The sequence below is a fragment of the Pristiophorus japonicus genome, chromosome 2 (genome assembly GCF_044704955.1).
Source record: "Pristiophorus japonicus isolate sPriJap1 chromosome 2, sPriJap1.hap1, whole genome shotgun sequence".
Classification (NCBI taxonomy): domain Eukaryota; kingdom Metazoa; phylum Chordata; class Chondrichthyes; family Pristiophoridae; genus Pristiophorus; species Pristiophorus japonicus.
The window spans coordinates 112,929,420-112,949,509 of NC_091978.1; the positions used below are offsets into that span (position 1 = coordinate 112,929,420).

Consider the following 20,090-nt stretch of genomic DNA (forward strand, 5'->3'; position numbering starts at 1 on the left):
GAGGGCCACGTTCGGAACATCCTTTCCTCCACTGTCCAGAGATTTGTACATTGTGTCTCTGCGGACACGTTCCATTTTGGACCTCCAGACAAAGTGGAAGATGGCCTGGGTAACTGCCGCGGCACAGGAGCGAGAGATGGGCTCGGGTACGTTTCTTCAAAAGTGTTTCCTCAGTCCAAAAGTTACCCCCAAGCTACCAGCAAGGCCCCCAGTTATACCTGAGAGGCTGCTTAAAATTTCGCGCCAAAACTGATTTTTGATGACTGCTTTTCTGCGATTTTGGCAGGCTGATCAACTCTAATGTGATCCCTTTGTGAGAATTTTGGTGGGCTGATTGAGCATTAGCATGATACAAGATTCCCAAAGGTGTTGATGGGGTTTTCAACTGGTGCTGTTAGAAGGTAATCAGGTCTTGATACTGTCCATTGTGTGTTTTGCTGATGCCAGGGTTTTTCTGTATAGCCATTTTAAGAACTATTAAAATATGTATGTAACTGGGTCCCTGGTAAGTGGGCTTTTGTTAGACTGCTAATGTCTCCCTGGGGCCTGCCTCCCAGGTGGGTTAGCAGCACTATAAGGATCCCATTTCCCTATGCAGACCCAGCATACAATTTAAAATGTCCAAACTCAATCTAAAAGGCCCTAGTTTAGTCCAAAGGCTCCTAATAGTGAGATGTCCACATTTCTCCTCCAAAAGTCGAACACAGTTCCCTTTTAAATTCCAGACACATGCCCATTGAGTATGGGGTCCCAAAATTTTGTGAATCCTTCATCTCCCGTCTCTGTTCCCCATCAGATACAGAATCTCCCTCAGAGAGTCGTCCTGCTAACATGGTTTCTCCAACAATGCCACTCCCTTCGGCCTCACCTCCACTGCTGACCCTTGCTCCCCATTTCTTCTCTCTCTGGGACAATGGCGCATCTCCACCCATCTTGCTCCCTTTTGCCGTCTTTGTCTCCCCGCTCCCGTCCTGCTGCCCCTTTAAGGCTCCTGCCTCTTGCACCCTCTCCTGGTCTTGCCCCTTTCTGCTCCCCAAGATGTACAACGCCCTATCTCTCTTTGGAGTAATTGTACTTACCCTATATCCCGCACGCACTCTGCTCCCCCCAAGGACACCTGAAGGCGAGCCATATTATGGCTTGACTCTGTCCCTGACCCGTGATGTCCTCCACTGACTTTATCATTTTCCACCATACTTGGTGTGTTTTCCACCATCTCCATCCTGTTTTCTTCTCTGCAATTTTCTGCCTCTTCGTGTGCTCTTTCCTCATTCCGTTCGGCGGCTGTGTCCTCCGCCTGCTCCGCTTTTCTGGCCACTCCACTCACACCTCCTGCTCCTTCTCCCATCTCCTCGTCGCTCAAGAAGCTTCCTTCTGCCTCATACTCTCAGTGGGTGGGGCCTTTGTGACAAACCACACAGCTCTCTGACTTGCAGTTCTGAGCGATTTTTCCAGACTTGCCACAGTTATAACAGTACAGGTCTGGACAGCTTCTTACTAAATGGTCGTGTCCAAGACAGTAAAACAAACCTTCACCTGGTTATCGTGCAGAACCCGGAAGTACTGCACTCCTTCCATTGTCTCGAATTTCATGCTGTCGGGTAATGACTTCACCCTCTCTGAGAACCGCACCTTTACATAACTAGGTTCCACGGCTACCCGTGTTCCAGGATAGTATCTCCTCTTTATTACTGAGCAAAGTTGAATGTCCCATGACTCCAACTTTTTTATCAGCACATTGTCCTCAACATAAACTGGCAGGTTTAAGAATGAAACTCATCATCATCATAGGCAGTCCCTCAGAATCGAGGAAGACTTGTTTTCACTTCCAAAGTAAGTTCTTTGATGCCTGAACAGTTCAATACGAGAGCCACAGACCCTGTTACAGGTGGGACAGACATTCATCGAGGGAAGGGGTGGGTGGGGCTGGTTTGCCGCGCGCTCCATCCACTGCCAGCGCTTGACCTCTTCACGCTCTTTGCGTTGAGACTCAAAGAGCTCAACGCCCTCCCGGATGCACTTTCTCCACCTCGAGCGGTCTTCGGCCAGGGTCTCCCAGGTGTTAGTGGTGATGTCGCATTTTACCAGGGAGGCTTTAAGGGTGTCCCTGTAACGTTTCCGCTGCCCATCTTTGGCTCATTTACCATGAAGGAGCTCTGCATAAAGCATTTGCTTAGGGAGTCTCGTATCTGGCATGCATACTATGTGGCCTGCCCAGCAAAGCTAATTGAGTGTGGTCAGTGCTTCAATGCTGGGAATGTTAGCCTGGACGAGGGCACTGATTTTGGTGCATCTGTCCTCCTAGGGGATTTGCAGGATCTTGCGGAGACATCATTAGTGATATATCTCCAGCAACTTGAGATGCCTTCTGTACATCGTCCATGCCTCAGACCCATACAGGAGGGCAGGTATTACTACAGCCCTGTAGACCATGAGCTTAGTGGTAGATTTGAGGGCCTGGTCTTCAAACACTCTTTGCCTCAGACGGCCGAAGGCTGCACTGGCGCACTGGAGGCGATGTTGAATCTCCGCATAAATGTCTGCCTTTGTTGATAAAAGGCTCCCGAGGTATGGGAAATGATCCACGTTGTCGAGGGCCGCGCCATGAATCTTGATGATTGGAGGGCAGTGCTGTGCGGCGAGGACAGGCTGGTGGAGGACCTTTATCTTACGGATGTTAAGCGTAAGGCCCATGCTTTCATATGCCTCAGTGAATAGATTGACTATATCCTGGAGTTCAGCCTCAGAATGTGTGCAGACGCAGGCGTCGTCCGTGTACTGCAGCTTAACGACAGAGGTTGGGTGATCTTGGACCTGGCCTGGAGACGGCGTAGGTTAAACAGCTTCCCACAGGTTCTGTAGTTTAGTTCCACTCCAGCGGAGAGCTTGTTGATTGTGAGGTGGAGCATGGCAGCGAGGAAGATTGAGAAGAGGGTTGGAGCGATGACGCAGCCCTGTTTGACTCCGGTCTGGACGTGAATTGGGTCTGTAATGGATCCGTTGGTAAGGATCACGGCCTGCATGTCATCTTGAAGCAGGCAACGGATTTTGGGGGCATCCAAAATGGAGGAGGATGCTCCATAGACCTTCACGTTTGACAGTGTCAAAGGTCTTTGTAAGATCGAAAAAGGCCATGTATAAGGGCTGGCGCTGCTCCCTGCATTTTTCCTGCAGCTGTCGCGCTGCAAAGATCATGTCTGTTGTGCCTCGTAGGGGACGAAATCCACACTCTGATTCCGGGAGGAGCTCCTCGGCCACAGGGAGAAGGCGGTTGAGGAGAACTCTAGCGACAATTTTCCCAGTGGCTGATAGCAGGGAGATTCCCCTGTAGTTGGCGCAGTCGGACTTGTCCCCTTTTTAAAAAAATGGTCACAATCACGACATCTCTGAGATCTCCTGGCATGCTCTCCTCCCTCCAGATGAGAGAGATGAAGTCATGTATCCGCGCCAACAGCACCTCTCTGCCATACTTTAGCGCCTCAGCAGGGATTCCATCTGCACCCGTAGCCTTTTTATTCTTGAGCTGTTTTATGGCTTTGCCAACCTCGTGCAATGTTGGAGTTTCACTGAGTTGGTGGCGGATGGCATGCTGCAGGATGGAGTCGAGAACACGCGAGTCAAAGGCAGAGTATCGATTGAGGAGATCTTCAAAGTGCTCCTTGATGGTGTCCTTCATGAGTGTTTCCCCATTCTTGGCCAGGAGTGGGGTGGGGTCTTGGGAGTTTGGACCATAGGTGGCCTTGACTACAGTGAAGAATCCTCGCATATCGTGGCTGTCGGCCAGTTGTTGTATGTCCTGTGCTTTCTCCATCCACCACCTGTTCTTTAGGTCCCGAGTTTTTTGTTGGACCTGAGCCTTGAGCCGTCTGTAATGTTGTTTTGCAGCTCCCGAGTTGGGTTGTTGCTTGAGGCTCAGAAATCCTTTGCGCTTGCGATCTATTAGTTCTTCAATCTCCTGATCATTCTCATCAAACCAGTCCTGATGTTTTCTGGTTGAGTGACCAAGTTTCTCTTCACAGGCAGCGGTTATAGAGGCCTGGAGGGCAGACCAAGCGCTATGAGAATTCAGCATCTCAGGGTCATCAAGGCACGCCAGATTTGCTGTGAGGCGCTGGCTGTATAGGGCTCTCTTAGCTGGATCTCTAAGTGCCCCGGCATTAACTTTTTTGTGGAACTGCTGCTGCTGTCCCCTCTGCTTTGGGGCAATGTTAATGTTGATGATGGACCGGATTAGGCGGTGGTCCATCCAGCAGTCATCAGCTCCTGCCATGGCACGGGAGATGCGCACATCCTTGCGATCTCTGGCTTGGACGATGACATAGTCAAGCAGGTGCAGTGTTTGGAGCGAGGGTATTGTCACAATGCCTTGTATTTGTCCCTCTGGCGGAAGAGGGTGTTGGTGATGAGGAGTTCATGTTCTAGACATTTTGTCAGGCGTAGGGTACCGCTGGAGTTAGCTTTCCCTACCTGCTCTCTGCCAATCACGCTTCCCCAGAGGGCTGTGTCTTTGCCGACCCTGGCATTAAAGTCACCCAGGAGGATCAATTTGTCACCCGTGGGGACACGGGACAAGGATGTCTCGAGATTGGAATAAAAACCCTCTTTAGCCTCATCCATTACAGCGAGTGTAGGGGTGTACGCACTGATGACTGTGGCGCATTGGTTCCGGGATTGGGTAAGACAAAGAGTCATGAGGCATTCGTTAACCCCACAGGGGGAATCTTTGAGGCGGTTGACCAGCTCATTCTTGACGGCAAAGCCGACTCCATGAAGGTGGCATTCTGCCTCTGGTTTCCTTTCCAGCAGAAGGTGTAACCTCCACCATATCCTTCAACTGGCCTTCCCCTGCCCGCCGGGTCTTGCTTTGGGCAATGATGTCAATGTCAAACCGTCTGAGTTCCCGGGCAACTGTGGCAGTGTGGCGTTCCGGCCTGTTGCTGTTGGGATTGTCCATGAGGTTCCTGACGTTCCATATTCCGAACTTCATACTGACGAAGTGAAAGATGCCTGCGCGTGAGTTCTTTTAATGTGGGGTAGCTGCTGCACAGCGGCAACCACACGGGCTTAGCCGAGCGAGGTCTTGGTCCAGTGGCAAGGGGGTCAAAGACAACTGGAGACCAGGCACAGCTCAATAAGCCTAATTGCCTACGGCCAAGTGTTGGCCGCAAGCTCGGCGCCGGGTAGCGCCAGTGATGGTAGATGGCCCGAGGCTTGGTTGGGGGGCAAGCATTAGGAAGGTCACTTCCAAAGTTATTTACAGTTAAAAGTTGATGAAAATTCCCAATTTGTTTAAAAAGTTTCTAAGAGTTGGTTAAAAAGTCTAAGATATAGATCAATAATAGGTTATAAAAGTTTCCTCAATTGTTTAAAAGAGTAAGATTGATGAAAAGTTTTTAAAAAAAAGAAGAATTACATGTCGATTAAAAGTTTAAGATGCAGGGATCCCTCCAGGCCGAGGTAGAAAGAGGCCGGTGCAGGGGTCCCTTCGGCCCAGGACAGAAGCGGGCCGGCGCAGGAACCACACAGATCTGTCGGGCGAGCACACCAGGCCGAAGACTGTTTTTTGGCACCGAGCAACAGTCGGGGCTGTTACCCTCACTCTCCTTGGCTTGTTGTTCGTTTCCTTGGTGTGTGTGTCCCGGGCTCGGGGCCCTGCAGTGTGTCCCGGGCAGTGCCAGTTCCCCAGGCGATCCCCATTTGCCGTTGTGTTTCCCGGGCGGTGCTGGGCTCGATCCCCGAGGGGTGCTCCTCCTCACAGCATGGAGCCTCGCTAGACGGCTTGTGTTGCAATTCTTGAACGGGTGTCGCAGGTCGGTGCGAGGTCCCTTCAGCCCGGGGTAGGAGCAGGCCGGCGCGTGGTCCCTTCGGCCTGGGATAGAAACGGGAATGAAACTACCATCTTTTTGGAATACAGCAAAGATACATCCAAGTACTTCTTACCAACCTTTAGGCTCAGTAAAAGTTTTTCCACCTTTTCTCGGCCACTGACCGTCACTTCGAACCCAACATTCGGCTTTGGTCGGCAAGCAAAGCAACTTCCCTCACCGCCATTCTCGTGTACTGCCTGGTTGATATTCCAAGCTCCTTATCCTGGCAGTGAACCACCACTGTGTTTTCTTTTACAAACCTCCTGGGGTCCTGGCCCAAATCTTTGGGCCTTTTATTCTCCCTTCTCAAGACATTCTCTCCCCTGATTAAATTCACACTGGAAATATTGTCCTCTGAGGGGCCTGGCACTCCAGGCCTCTCAGCAGCCATGTTTATGGGCCAAAAAGGCCCTAAAATTTGAAAAGAAAAAAAACAAAAACCGACCGCCAACTTTTTACAAACTCACGCCAACTCCTGCAGTAATCAGCAGCACCTGCTCACTCCTAGCCCCTCCTACCTAGAGAGTGCTTCCCACTGAGCCACAGCTGACACTGTGCTTGGATACACTTGTACTTGGATATGCACTTGAATTACTGTAACCTACAAGGCTATGGACCAAGAGTTGAAAAGTGGCATTAGGCTGGATAGCTCTTTGTCAGCTGGGATGGGCATGATGGGCCAAGTGGCCTCCTTTTATGCTGCATCAAGCAAACCAAGCTTTGAAAGTCTCCTTTTGCGGCACAGAGGTAAACCATGCCATAAATCCCTCCTATTTAGGAGTCACCCTCGATCGCACCCTGTTGTAGAGACAGCATCCTTAGAGCCTTGGGAAGAAACTAAACAGTCGGGTCAACTTGATCCAGAAACTTGCCGAATCCACATGGCGAGCAGATGCTCAAACTTTCCATACAGCAGCACTCGCCCTGGTGTACTCTACAGTGGAGGATTGTTCTCAAGCATGGCTATCAAGTCCGCATGTCAAATCCGTTGATGTCCAGCTGAATTCTACTCTGAGAATTATCACTGCTATGCTTTTATCAACATCAATACCTTGGCTGCCCGTGCTTACAAACATCACACCACCACACTTATGGCGAATATGCAGTCTCCAGAGACTACAACCGCTACACCAGCAAAGATATGCCAATCCAAGCCAACTTGAACAACCTACCATCAACCCGTCTCAAATCTAGAAGGCCATTTTAGACCGTCGCTGAAGCCCTTCAATGATTTTCCCTTCAGCCTTGCTGACCGACTACGAAATGCTTGGAACAACAGTGACATACAGAATGAATTCCTTATAGAAAGAAAGAAAGACTTATATTTATATCGCACCTTTCATGGCCACAGAACGTCTCAAAGGGCTTTACAGGCAATGAAATACTTTTGAGGTGTAGTCACTGTTGTAATGTAGGAACTACGGAGGCCAATTTGCACACAAACAGCAATGTGATAATGACCAAATAATCCTATTTTGTTATATTGATTGAGCGATAAATATTGGTCAGGTCACCAGGGATAACTCCCCTGCTCTTCTTCGAAATAGTGTAATGGGATCTTTTACGCCCACCTGAGAGGGCAGATGGAGCCTCGGTGTAACGTCTCATCCGAAAGACTCTGCACTGCACTGGAGTATCAGCCTAGATTTATGTGCTCAAGTCCATGATTCTACTAACATATCCCGCACTACTCATACCAACATATGTTGCTGTTCTGATTTTGAATTTATGCACCAGCAGGTTTTCCAAACCTTCAGGGCCATGACATTCAAATGGACAAAATGCGGCCAAGACACATAAATGCAAATAAGACTGAGTTGCATGGGATTTTAGGACTAGATTGCGCAGACTTGAGGGATGTATGTGGCCCATGGGCTACAGTTTAGATGTCCATGACCTAGAACAGTATCTAAAGATACATTAAACTACAACTTAATGAAGCTCATAAGTGGAAAGGCTTACAGACAGTTTGGTGGTTATTTTGGTGAAAGGGTGAAAACAAGCGCTAAATGGGAACTGTGTTCATAAGACATGCCACTTTGAAAGGCTGGTTTTAGTACACAATTTTGGACTTATTGCTGATTACCACAATTTGAGCCTGCCTGGAGGTGATAAAACAGAGACACCTGCAAGTGTAGCACTCAAGTGCTAATTAGACGCAATTTTCGTGGAGCAGTATATGTGGGCTCCACACACCCACTTCCACTGACGATGTGGGGGTTGCTGGCTGACACACAGTGGAAAGTTTCAGGATGAAACCGAGTGGGAAGGTGCACAGCTTCTCAGACGTGGCACTAAAGGTCCTGATGGAGGAGGTCCAGAAGAGGAGGGATGTCCTATACTCACGGGGAAGAGGTCCACCTCACCATCCTGTCCTTCTTTCCTGTAGCGGCTGGTGCTGCTCTGCCTGGCCCCATGTCCTCCTCCCATTCCTAATCCAGAGCAAGGGGGGCCCTAGCAAAATGCCGATGACTAATCACTCCCTTTCTCCTGGTGACTCCTATAAGTCATCCAATAAGGTAGAGTAGCACAGCACTCATCCTTTTTATGTGAAGACCTCAGAGAATTTCCAGAATAAATGTTGATAGAGTGTTGATGAAATCTTGTCAAAGTGTCCCAGAAAGTCTCCCAATATGTTTCAAAGGTCCTCTTCAAACCTCCAGCAGCAAGTGAACAGTAAAAGTTGATATACCTTTAAGTAGCACCCGAAATCCTCAGCAACGAGTTATTTACTCCCATTCATGATCCTAACCAACGGATCCACCAAAGACCCAATCCACGTCCGAACCGGGGTTAAGCACGGCTGCATCATTGCGCCAATGCTCTTCTTGATTTTCCTTGCTCCAGTGCTCCATCTCACTATCAACAAGCTCCTCGCTGGAGTGGAACTAAACTATAGAACCAATGGGAACATGTTCAACCTACAGCGCCTCCAGGCTAGATCCAAAGTCGTCCCATCCTCTGTCATCGAACTACAGCACGCGGATGACGCTTGTGTCTGCGTACACTCAGAGGCCGAAATCCAAGCCATCATTAACACCTTCACCGAGGCGTATGAAAGCATGGGCCTTACACTAAACATCCGTAAGACAAAGGTTCTCCACCAACCTGACCCCACCACACAGCGCTGCCCCCAGTCATCAAAATCCAAGTCTCGGCCTCAAACAACGTGGACTATTTTCCATACCACGGGAGCCCACCATCAGCAAGGGCAGACATCAATGACGAGGTCCAACACCGCCCCCAGAGTGCCAGTGCAAGCCTTCGGTTGCATGAGAAAGAGAATGTTTGAAGACCAGGATCTCAAATCTGGCACCAAGCTTATAGTCTACAGGGCATTTGTGATACCCGCTCTCCTTTATGACTCAGAGACATGGACGATATACAGCAGATACCTCAAAGTGCTGGAGAAGTACCACCAGCGCTGCCTTTGCAAGATCATGCAAATCCACTGAGAGGATAGACCATACCAATGTCAGTGTTATCGCTCAGGCCAACATCCCCAGCATCGAAGCACTGACCACACTCGACCAGCTCCGTTGGGTAGGCCACATCATCCACATGCCCGACACGAGAGTCCCCAAGCAAGTGCTCTACTCGGAACTCATACTCGGCAAGTGAGCCCCAGGTGGGCAGAGGAAATGCTTCAAGGACAGCCTCAAAGCCTCCTTGATGAAGTGTAACATCTCCACCGCCACCTGGAAATCCCTGGCCCAAGACCACCCTCAGTGGCAGAAGAGCATCCGGAGGGCGCTGAGCACCTCGAGTCTCATCACCGAGAGCATGCAGAAACCAAACGCAGACAGCGGAAGGAGTGTGTGGCAAAGCAGACGCCCCACCCACCCTTTCCTTCAACCACTGTCTGTCCCACCTGTGACAGAGACTGTCATTCCCGTATTGGACTGTACGTCACCTGAGAACTCACTTTTAGAGTGGAAGCAAGTCTTCCTCGATTTCGAGGGACTGCCTATGATGATGAGGCTTCGTCAGGAAAGCAGGCTTCCCCATGGTGCATGGCATAACTGACTGCACCCATGTCGCTTTGCAGGCATCGCATAACAATCCTGACATCTTCCGTAACTGCAAAGGCTACCACTCAATAATGTGCAGTTTGTGTGCAACTACTCATAGCGAATCCTCAGTGTCAATTTCCGCTCTCCTGGCAGCAACCATGATGTCTTCAACCTGTTCCAGACTGGTGTGCCAGCACTTTTCCAACCACCAAGTCAAGCTTGAGGGTGGGTGCTCGGAGACAAGGACTATTCGCTCTCCATCCCTCCGTAAACCCAACACGTGTCCAGCACTCATATAATGAGAGCCATACTGCCACCAGGAACATCATCAAGCAGGCCATCGGCCGACAGAAGCAATGGTTCCGCTGCCTTGATCGCTCGCGAGGAGCCCTCCAGTACTCAGCTGAGCAGGTGTCCCATTTCGTGGTGGTCTACTGCATACTCCACAACTTGGCCATCATGACGGTGCAACCTTTGCCACCAGGGATTACAGGACCACCTCAGGATGAGGAGGATGAGGATGAGGATGAGGATGAGGAGGAGGAGGTGGAGGACAAGGAGGCGGAGGAGGATAAGGAGGAGGAGGAACAGGAGAGAGGGAGGAGGCAGGCAGACATTTGGCCTTCCGGACAAGCTGTCCATGACTGGCTCATCAGACTCCGATTCGCATGAATGAAACCCCAGATCCCTGTTGCTCACCAAATCCCCATCATACCATCCCTGTCTCACGCCGTATCACAGCATCCTCCTGGGCGCAAATCTGAAATGAGAGATACCGCAAAAAATTCCAAACACAATTAATACATTTATCTACAATCAACTCACACATATTTACATGCATACTATTAATGTAAAATCAGGGAAAATCCAAAGATGTTTTGTGAATACATTAAGAGCAAGAGGATAACTAGAGAAAGAGTGGGGCCTATTAGAGACCACAAAGGAGATCTGTGTGTGGAGGCAGAAGATGTGGGTATGATTCTTAATGAATACTTTGCATCTGTTTTCACAAAAGAGAGGGGTGATGCAGACTTTGCAATGAGGGAGGAGGTGTGAAATATTAGATGAGATAAACATAGTGAGAGAGGAAGTATTAAGGGACTTAGCAGCTTTGAAAGTGGATAAATCCCCAGGCCTGGATAAAATATATCCCAGCTGTTAAGAGAAGCAAAAGAGGAAATAGCAGAGGCTCCAACCATCATTTTCCAGTCCTCTCTGGCTACAGGTGTGGTGCCAGAGAACTGAAGAACTGTGAATGTTGTACTTTGTTTAAAAAGGGAGAAAGGGTTAGACCGAGTAATTACAGGCCAGTCAGCCTAACCTCAGTGGTGGGAAAATTATCGGGACAGGATAAATTTTCATTTGGAAAGACATGGATTAATCAAGGACAGTTAGCATAGATTTGTTAAGGGAAGGTCGTGTCTGACTAACAATTGCATTTTTCGAGGAGGTAACCAGGAGGGTCGATGAGGGCAATGCGTAGGATGTATTATATGTGCAAAGCTTTTGATAAGGACCCACAAGGCAGACTGATCATGAAAGTAAAAGTGCATGCAATCCAGGGCAAAGTGGCAAGTTGGATCCAAAATTGGCTCAGAGGCAGGAAGCAAAGGGTAATGGTTGATAGATGTTTTTGTGACTGGAAGGCTGTATCCAGTGGGGATCCACAGGGCTCAGTACTGGGTCCCTTGCTTTTTGTGGTATATATCAATGACTTGGACTTGAATGATGGGAGTATGATTAAGAAGTTTGCAGATGACATTAAAATAGGCTGTGTGGTTGATAATGAAGAAAAAAGCTGTGGATTGCAGGAGGGTATCAATGTACTGGTCAGGTGGGTGGAACAGTGGCAAATGGAATTCAATCTGGATAAGTGTGAGGTAATGCATTTGTGGAGGTCTAATAAGACAAGGGAATATACATTAAATGGTACGACACTGGAAAGTGTAGAAGAACAAAGGGACCTTGGTGTGCAGGTCCACAGATCCCTGAAGGTAGCAGGCCAGGTGGTTAAGAAGGCATATGGAATACTTGCCTTTATTAGTCGAGTCACGGAATACAAGAGCAAGGAGGTTATGCTTGAACTGTATAAAACACTCATCAGGCCTCAGCTGGAGTGCTGTGTGCAGTTCTGGTCACCACATTACAGGAATAATGTGATTGCACTGGAAAGGATGCAGAGGAGATTTACAAAAATGTTGCCTGGACTGGAGAATTTTGGCTATGGGGAATGATTGGAGATGCTGGATCTGTTTTCTTTGGAACAGAGGAGGCTGAGGGGAGACCTGATTGAGGGGTCTGGATAGAGTGGATAGGAAGGACCTGTTCCCCTTGGTAGAGGTGTCAACAACCAGGGGACATAAATTATATAATTGGGGGGAGGTTCAGAGGAAATATGAGGGGAAATTTCTTCACCCAGAGGGTAGTGGGGATCTGGAACTTACAGCCTGAAAGGATGGTAGAGGCAGGAACCCTCACCACATTTAAAAAATACTTGGATGTGCACTTAATGGGCCCAAGTTTCCACACGATAAAAAACGGGCGCCCCTCCGAGCTGGAAAAAAAACTCGCAATTCTGGAGAGCCCTGCAGCTCCTTGTCTGTTTGGCGCGGCGCCCAGGGGGGCGGAGCCTACATTCGCGCCGATTTTGTAAGTGGGAGGGGGCGGGTACTATTTAAATTAGTTTTTTCCTGCCGGCAACGCTGCGCGTGTGCGTTGGAGCATTCGCGCACGCGCAGTGTGAAGGAAACATTGGCACTCGGCCATTTTTGTAGTTCTTTGTAGCTGTTTAATTTTTGAAAATGTTTTAATAAAAGCACATTGCCATCAGCACATCAGCACTGAGGCTTCCTGCAGCCTTCTCACTGTCTCCTTCCCTCCCGCCATTGGGAACATCTTCCTCCCCCCCCCCACCCATTGCGTTCGGGCGGGCGGGCCTGCACTCCCTCCCTCCCGCCATCGGGAACGTCTTCCTCCCCCCCCCCCCCCCCGCTGTATTTGGGCGGGCAGGCCCGCACTCCCTCCCTCCCGCCATCGGGAACGTCTTCCTCCCCCCCCCCGCTGTGTTTGGGCGGGCGGGCCCGCACTCCCTCCCTCCCACCGTCGGGAACGGCTTCCTCCTCCCCCCCCTGCCGTCGGGAACGAACGAACGAACTTGTGAGGCTGCCTGAAGCACTTTCACACAGGTAGGAAGATGGTTTATTTAATCTTTTCTTTCCTTATAAATGTTTATTCAGGTTGGATTTATTTGTATAATATTTGTATAAGTATAAATAAGGATTTATTGTAGAATTTAATGACTTCCCTTCCCCCCCCCCCCCCCCCCCCCACCTCGTTCTGGACGCCTAATTTGTAACCTGCGCCTGATTTTTTTATTGTGTAGAACAGGTTTTTTCAGTTCTACAAAAATCTTCACTTGCTCCATTCCAAGTTAGTTTGGAGTATGTTTTCACTGTGGAAACTTTCAAATCAGGCGTCAGTGGCCGGACACGCTCCCTTTTGAAGAAAAAATTCTGTTCCAAAGTAGAACTGTTCTACCTGACTAGAACTGCAGAAAAAAAACTGTGGAGAATTGCGATTTCTAAGATAGTCCGTTCTCCACCAGTTGCTCCTAAAAATCAGGCGCAAATCATGTGGAAACTTGGGCCCAAAGTGTCATAACCTACAGGGCTACAGACCAAGAGCTAGAAAGTGGAATTAGGCTGGATAGCTCTTGATCGGCTGGCGTGGACACGATGGGCTGAAATGGCCTCCTTCTGTGTTGTAAATTTCTATGATTCTATGATTCTATGAACTAATCACCCTTATGCAATCCCTTAGTGTCGGTCTTTCGTGTGCCATTTCCTGATCTAGTGCTCCTATGCAGTGCTCCCCCAGTGGCTGCAACACGGCTGGTGGAAGGCTGCTGATTTTCTTTACGGGAGACTTCAGATGGCCTTGCAGAGTGAATTCAACCAGCTGTGGACATAGAAGTTCTGGCTGTAGACTGCACTGCCTCAGTATGGACGGCAGCAGTCTGGGCTGGCTGGCTGACAGGCAGCGACAAGGACAATGGAGGAGTGACAGTGGTGGGATTAGGAATGCTGTCAACCTGAGAGAAGTTCTCAGCTTCCTGCTTCACTGACCCACTGCCACTCCCCCAGGGTGGAGCCTCAGCATTCCTCGCAATCTGTTAGAACACAGATTGCTGACCTGCTGTGACATTGTGAAAGCCCTGGTCACTGCTGGTAAACCCAGCCACGATGGCAGCAGTCAGCGCTTGGGTGACAGCAAGCGGAGATTGTATGAGAGCAGTCTGAGCTTCTGCGGCAGCACCAAGACGTTGGGTCACTTCTTCCTTTGCTGCAATGGAAGCTGCAACATCGCTCATCATGCACGCCATGTCTGGGTCACCACGGTCTCTCTGGGAGTGCACCTTCATTTTCACACTGGAAATCCTGGGTCTGTGCTCTGCGCAGAGCCCCGTGCAATGTTGGAGGCGGACTCCTCCACTCGCCTTGACATTGTTGAGAAACTCTTGCTCTTGGCAGCCGTGCAATTGCACCTATCATTTCCATGTGCATGACCATCATCCGTCTTCCCATCGAGGTCCTCGCCTGAGTCCCATGCAGCAGATCTCGCACACGAACTCGCTCTCTGGGGAGCTGGTCCTCGAGCTATCCTTTCCCCCTAGCCTTGCTGCAGCCGACTCTTGCCCAGTGCTTCACCCTGTGCAGATCCTACTATTACACTAGCTCTAAAGAATGTGTAGTGCCAGTATCTGAGCTGGTGTCTGTGAGTGAGAGCTGCAATGATGCGGTGTCATCTTCCTCCTCTTCTTCTGCCCCCCTCGCTCTCTACGGTGCCCTTGGGGGATAGGCTGCTCAGGTGCTTGCTGATTACCTGACAGCAGAAAGGCACAAGAGTTGGGTTATGTGAGGGGAGGGGACGGGGAAGCCAGAAATGCATGCAGACAGCATGAGTAGCTTGAAAATGAGAAAAGACTGTGGACTGTGGGGTAAGTAGGATGTGGGAAGAACATATCATTGTTGACACTCCCCCCAACCCTCCACCCCAATTACTGTGGCTGATGCCGTGTTGATTGTGGCAGGAAGTCCTTCTCAGGACAGAACCCTAGCTAAGCAGAGAAGTTTGTGGTTCAAGTTAAAATTAGAAATCTGCCCTTGCCACAACAGCCACTGATTTTTGACTTGACAAAAAACACAACTTGTCAGAGAAGAACTAGATTGTTGAGCACCTGCCATATTTTCAGTGGCACAAATGACAAAAATTCACACCCACAGGATTGTTCAACAATTGATTTCCAATGATTTTTATGAATTAATATTTCTGTTGTGGGGCCCTGTCCACTGCGGGCATATATTGGGAATTTTGGTGTACATTAAAATGAATGCATAGGAAATCAGAGGGAATGCAAACCAAAATTCCTTATATGTGTTACCACAAGGTACGGCTGTACGACTTCATAAAATTGGCTTTTTAATGTCTGTTGCTTTCTGTTTTTTAGTATCAATCTCCTGTGCTTCAGCATATGAGGAGTCAAGACGAGTTGCAGATTCAGGTCAAAGGAGGGTTAGATGGTGGGGAGATAATTGGACCAAGACAAAAGAAGGGGGAGAGGGCAGGGAAGGGGGAAAGGGAAGGTAGCGAGAGGAGAGGGAGGGGGAATGGAAAGGGAGGAGGGAAGGAGTTTGGACTAGAGGGTGGGGGGGGAAGGATGATGAAGAGAGAAGTGAGAGAGGGAATGGCAGTAAATGCAGGAAAAGTATCTCAGTGAAAAGCAGTGGTAGGAGCTGGGACTGTCCATCTCTCGTAGTGGATATAGGGGGTAGTCAGCAATCCCTCACAGCAGGGGCGGGCGGTGGACTCTTAAATGGGGCAGGAGGCAATATTTCTCAAGTTGGAGTATTGGACAAAGTTAAAAAACTATCTATGGGTGGACTGAAGCTAGCAAGCTATTTTAGTGGAGTGGATGGGAGGGGGAGATATTCATACTGTAAATGTTTTATCATTACACCTACTGGAATAAAATATCTTCCAAACATTTGTTCTTGAAAACAGAGGCCTTTTAAAAAAAATAGTGTACCTAGAAATTCGATTGTAAAATTTGGACAAAAAATGGGCACTTCAGGACCCAATATGGCATATGGCGGCGCTCGCTCATTCTGCACCAGAAGAGGGCTGTACGCCTTAGAGATTAGGGCGCTCTGTAGTCATTCAGAGCGCTTGTCTGAAATGGTGTTAGACCCATTGCTTATGCAAATCCATGGCCTAATAACTGTTTCAGGGCCCTTTGCAAAATGCTTTTGTGGCTGACAGCAATATGCACCATAAATGCTGCAGTCAGTTTTCTGAGGTGCACAGCAGCCAAGTCAGCTGCTGGTTCAAGGCTGCCAGCCAAAGGGCAAGTTTAATATCTTTTACTTACCTGAATGTGGAGTCAGGACAAGCTGGAGTGCTACCCTAACACAACCAGCGAGCTATGTCAGGAGTCACGACTGGCTCCTGCAGCTCACCGGCACTATCCTAATTGGGCCGGCAGACCAATTTGATGTGGTCCTGCCAGCGGCTTCATTAGGCAAATATAGCATGCACTGCAATTCGGGCATGATCCAATTGCTAGGCCTCTGATTCTAGCAGTATAACATGGTTCACATCACCAGGAAACACACTGTAAAAGCGAATCTTTAGTTTTAAAAATCACAACGTAAGTTACACGTACCTTCTGAAATCATTGAAATATCATTGATCTGTTGTGTTATGCTGCACAATATCACAATAGTGGACTATGGATTACTTTGCTGCTAGCTCTGCACAATTGCATTCACACATTACATTACCCCATGAATTTAATTGGGCAGTGCTCACACGATGGGCTGGGCTTTCCAACACATAATCGGGCAGGAACAAGATCAGATTGTGAGGCCTACATCCAAATGCGCACCCCATCAAATCTCCTCCTTCACTCCTCTGGCTGCCCATTCACTGTCCACCACATTTAAATGTTGGTAGGATGGCACGGTCCAGCAAGCTGCCCTATTTCCCTCCTTACCATCGCTGTTTCTACTACTCGTGGAGACACCCAAGGAAAAGAAGGCAACACTCCTTGGGACAACAGTAGTAAGCACCTAAGACACTGCAAGGAGGGAGAGGCCTTGTAGAAATCATAGAAATGTACAGCACAGAAGGAGACTATTCGGCCCATCGTGTCCGTGCCGGCCGACAAAGAGCTATCCAGCCTAATCCCACTTTCCAGCTCTTGCTCCGTCGCCTCGTAGGTTACAGCACTTCAAGTAAATATCCAAGTACTTTTTAGATGCTATGAGGGTATCTGTCTCTAACATCCTTTCAGGCAGTGAGTTCCAGGCCTCCACCACTCTCTGGGTGAAAGAAATTCTCCTCAAATCCCCCCTGAACCTCCTACCAATTACTTTAAATCTATGCCCCCTGGTTACTGACCCCTCTACTAAGGGGATTGAGTCCTTCCTATCCACTCTATCTTGGCCCCTCATTATTTTATACACCTCAATTAGATCTCTCCTCAGCCTCCTCTGGCTCAAAGAAAACAATCCCCGCCTATCCAAACTTTCCTCATAGCTAAAATTTTCCAGTCCAGGCAACATTTTTGTAAATCTCCTCTGTACCCTCTCTAGTGCAATCACATCCATCCTGTAATGTGGTGATCAAAACTGCACGTAGTACTCTAGCTATGACCTAACTAGTATTTTATACAGTTCAAGCATAACCTCCCTGCTCTTGCATTCTATGCCTCGGATAATAAAGGCAAGTATCTCATATGCCTTCTTAACCACCTTATCTACCTGTCCTGCTACCTTCAGGGATCTATGGACATGCACTCCAAGGTCCCCCTGTTCCTCTACACTTCTCAGTGTCCTACCATTTAATGTATATTCCCTTGCCTTGTTAGCCCTCCTCAATGCATTCCATTTGCCACTGTTCTGGCCACCTGACCAGTCCATTGATATCTTCCTGCAGTCTGTAGCTTTCTTCTTCATTATCAACCACATGACCAATTTTTGAATCATCTGCCAACTTCTTGATCATAGCCCCTACATTCAAATCCAAATTATTGATATATACCACAAAAAGGAAGGGACCTAGTACTGAGCCCTGCGGATGACCCCACTGGAAATAGCCTTCCAATCACCAAAACACCCATCGACTATTACCCTTTGCTTCCTGACTCTGAGCCAATATTGAATCTAACTTGCCACTTTGCCTTGGATCTCATGGGCTTTTACTTTCTTGACCAGTCTGCCATGTGTGACCTTATCAAAAAGCTTTGCTAAATTCATATATACATCAAATGCACTACCCTCATCGATCCTCCTTGTTACTACCTCAAGAAATTCAATCAAGTTAGTCAGACATGACCTTCCTTTAACAAATCCATGCTGACTGCCCTTGATTAATCCGTGTCTTTCTAAATGAAGATTTATCCTGTCCTTCAGAATTTTTTCAAATAATTTTCCCACCACCGAGGTTAGGCTGACTGGCCTGTAATTACTTGGTCTACCCCTTTCTCTCTTTTTAAACAAAGTTACAATATTAGCAGTCCTCCAGGCCTCCGGCACCACACCTGTAGCCAGAGAGAATTGGAAAATTATGGTCAGAGCCTTTGCTATTTCCTCTCTTGCTTCTCTTAACAGCCTGGGATACATTTCATCCGGACCTGGGGATGTATCCACTTTCAAAGATGGGCACTTCTCCCTCCATAACAGCCCTAATCACTAACCTTATTAGACCTCAGCCAAGACCTAAACAAAATTACCTCAGTTCCTTTGCAGTGCTGTTCCTGGGCCTTTAAATTCTTCCCTGCCTTTCAGTTGCATTAGTGGCAGTTTTGCAAAATGTAATAATATACGTAGTTTATTATGGAAAGGACCGAGGTTGCATTAAATTGCAACCGTGTCAACATTACTTTATTATATTTTATTTTTAAATGTCTGCCACAGGGCCCAGGCTCCTTAATTAAAAAATAAAACATTCATCAAACAATTAGTGCTGCCATATGCAAGTGTACTTCAATATTTGACAATTCCCTACATTTGAAAACTTCTGTTTATTGGACTCTAACTACTGTAAAGTAGTAATTGGTTTCCTGATGATTACTAACTATTTTTTTAACTTGCAGGCTGGATTTTTCAGAAGGCCTTTAAAAGAAAAAATGTGAAAGGTCACAAGAGGATATTGAAGCACATTAGAAGACAAAAGGCGTTGTAGGTCGCTACCTTCCAGCTGCATCACAGGAGAAATAATAAAAGTTGTAAAATTAATTCATGATGAAAATAATTTACAGTGCCATGCATGAGAAAAACGTTATCCAAAATCTCTTCATTTGTTAATACAGTGTATATATTTAACTTTTTATTGTATATTACTAAAAGCATATTTATACATTGTATACTATTTGTTTGAAATTCTTATAAAGTCCTCTGCGCCATTCAACCTGATTATTTTAAGTATTGCACAGTTTTACTTGTCCTCCTTTGGATGAGCTATTTTAATTATAACAGATACTGATCACTTCACATGTTTCTGATCTTTCAATAGACTAACCCAAGATAATCTGTAATTTGCCCAGTGAATGTACATTTTTCTTGATATTGTCAGATTTAAAGATCCTGCTCAATTGATAATCATCACATTGTGACTGCATATGCCTGCAAATGCTTTTTGAATTTGTAGATTCAAAATCATTGTCACACAATTTACAATATTTATAGGCAAACACAAACATATATTTCTTTTGCTTAGAGCCATTTTTACGGCATCAGAATACGACCTTAGGAGGTGTACATTTTTCAAATTTGCCATATCGTTTACTTCAAGAGCAAATAGATAACCAATCAGACATTTGAGTAAAAGAATGATTGTATATAATGAGAACAATGTGCATTGATACTGAAGGACAATAAAACAACAATTTATATTTATATAGCACCTTTAAAGTAATAAAAACATCCCAAGGCGCTTCACAGGAGTGTTATCAAAAAAAAACAATTGACACCGAGCCATGTAAGGCGATGTTAGGGCAGATGACCTAAAGCTTGATAGAAGAGGTAGGTTTTAAGGAGCGTCTTAAAGGAGGAAAGAGAAGTGGAGAGATGGAGAGATTTAGGGAGGGAATTCCAGAGCTTAGGGCCTAGGCAGCTGAAGGCACGACTATCAATGGTGGAGCAATTAAAAT

The 20,090-nt window shown here is 47.5% G+C and overlaps 1 protein-coding gene across 1 annotated transcript in view; it reads left to right on the forward strand.

The window, feature by feature from the left end:
* Positions 1-19,243, forward strand: part of itga1 (integrin, alpha 1) — a 356,017-nt gene extending 336,774 nt beyond the window's left edge. The window contains exon 31 of the mRNA XM_070862517.1: positions 19,035-19,243. Coding sequence (XP_070718618.1) covers positions 19,035-19,073 — 39 coding nt within the window. The 3' untranslated portion in view covers positions 19,074-19,243. The remainder of the gene's footprint in view (positions 1-19,034) is intronic.
* Positions 19,244-20,090: the final 847 nt, after the last annotated feature.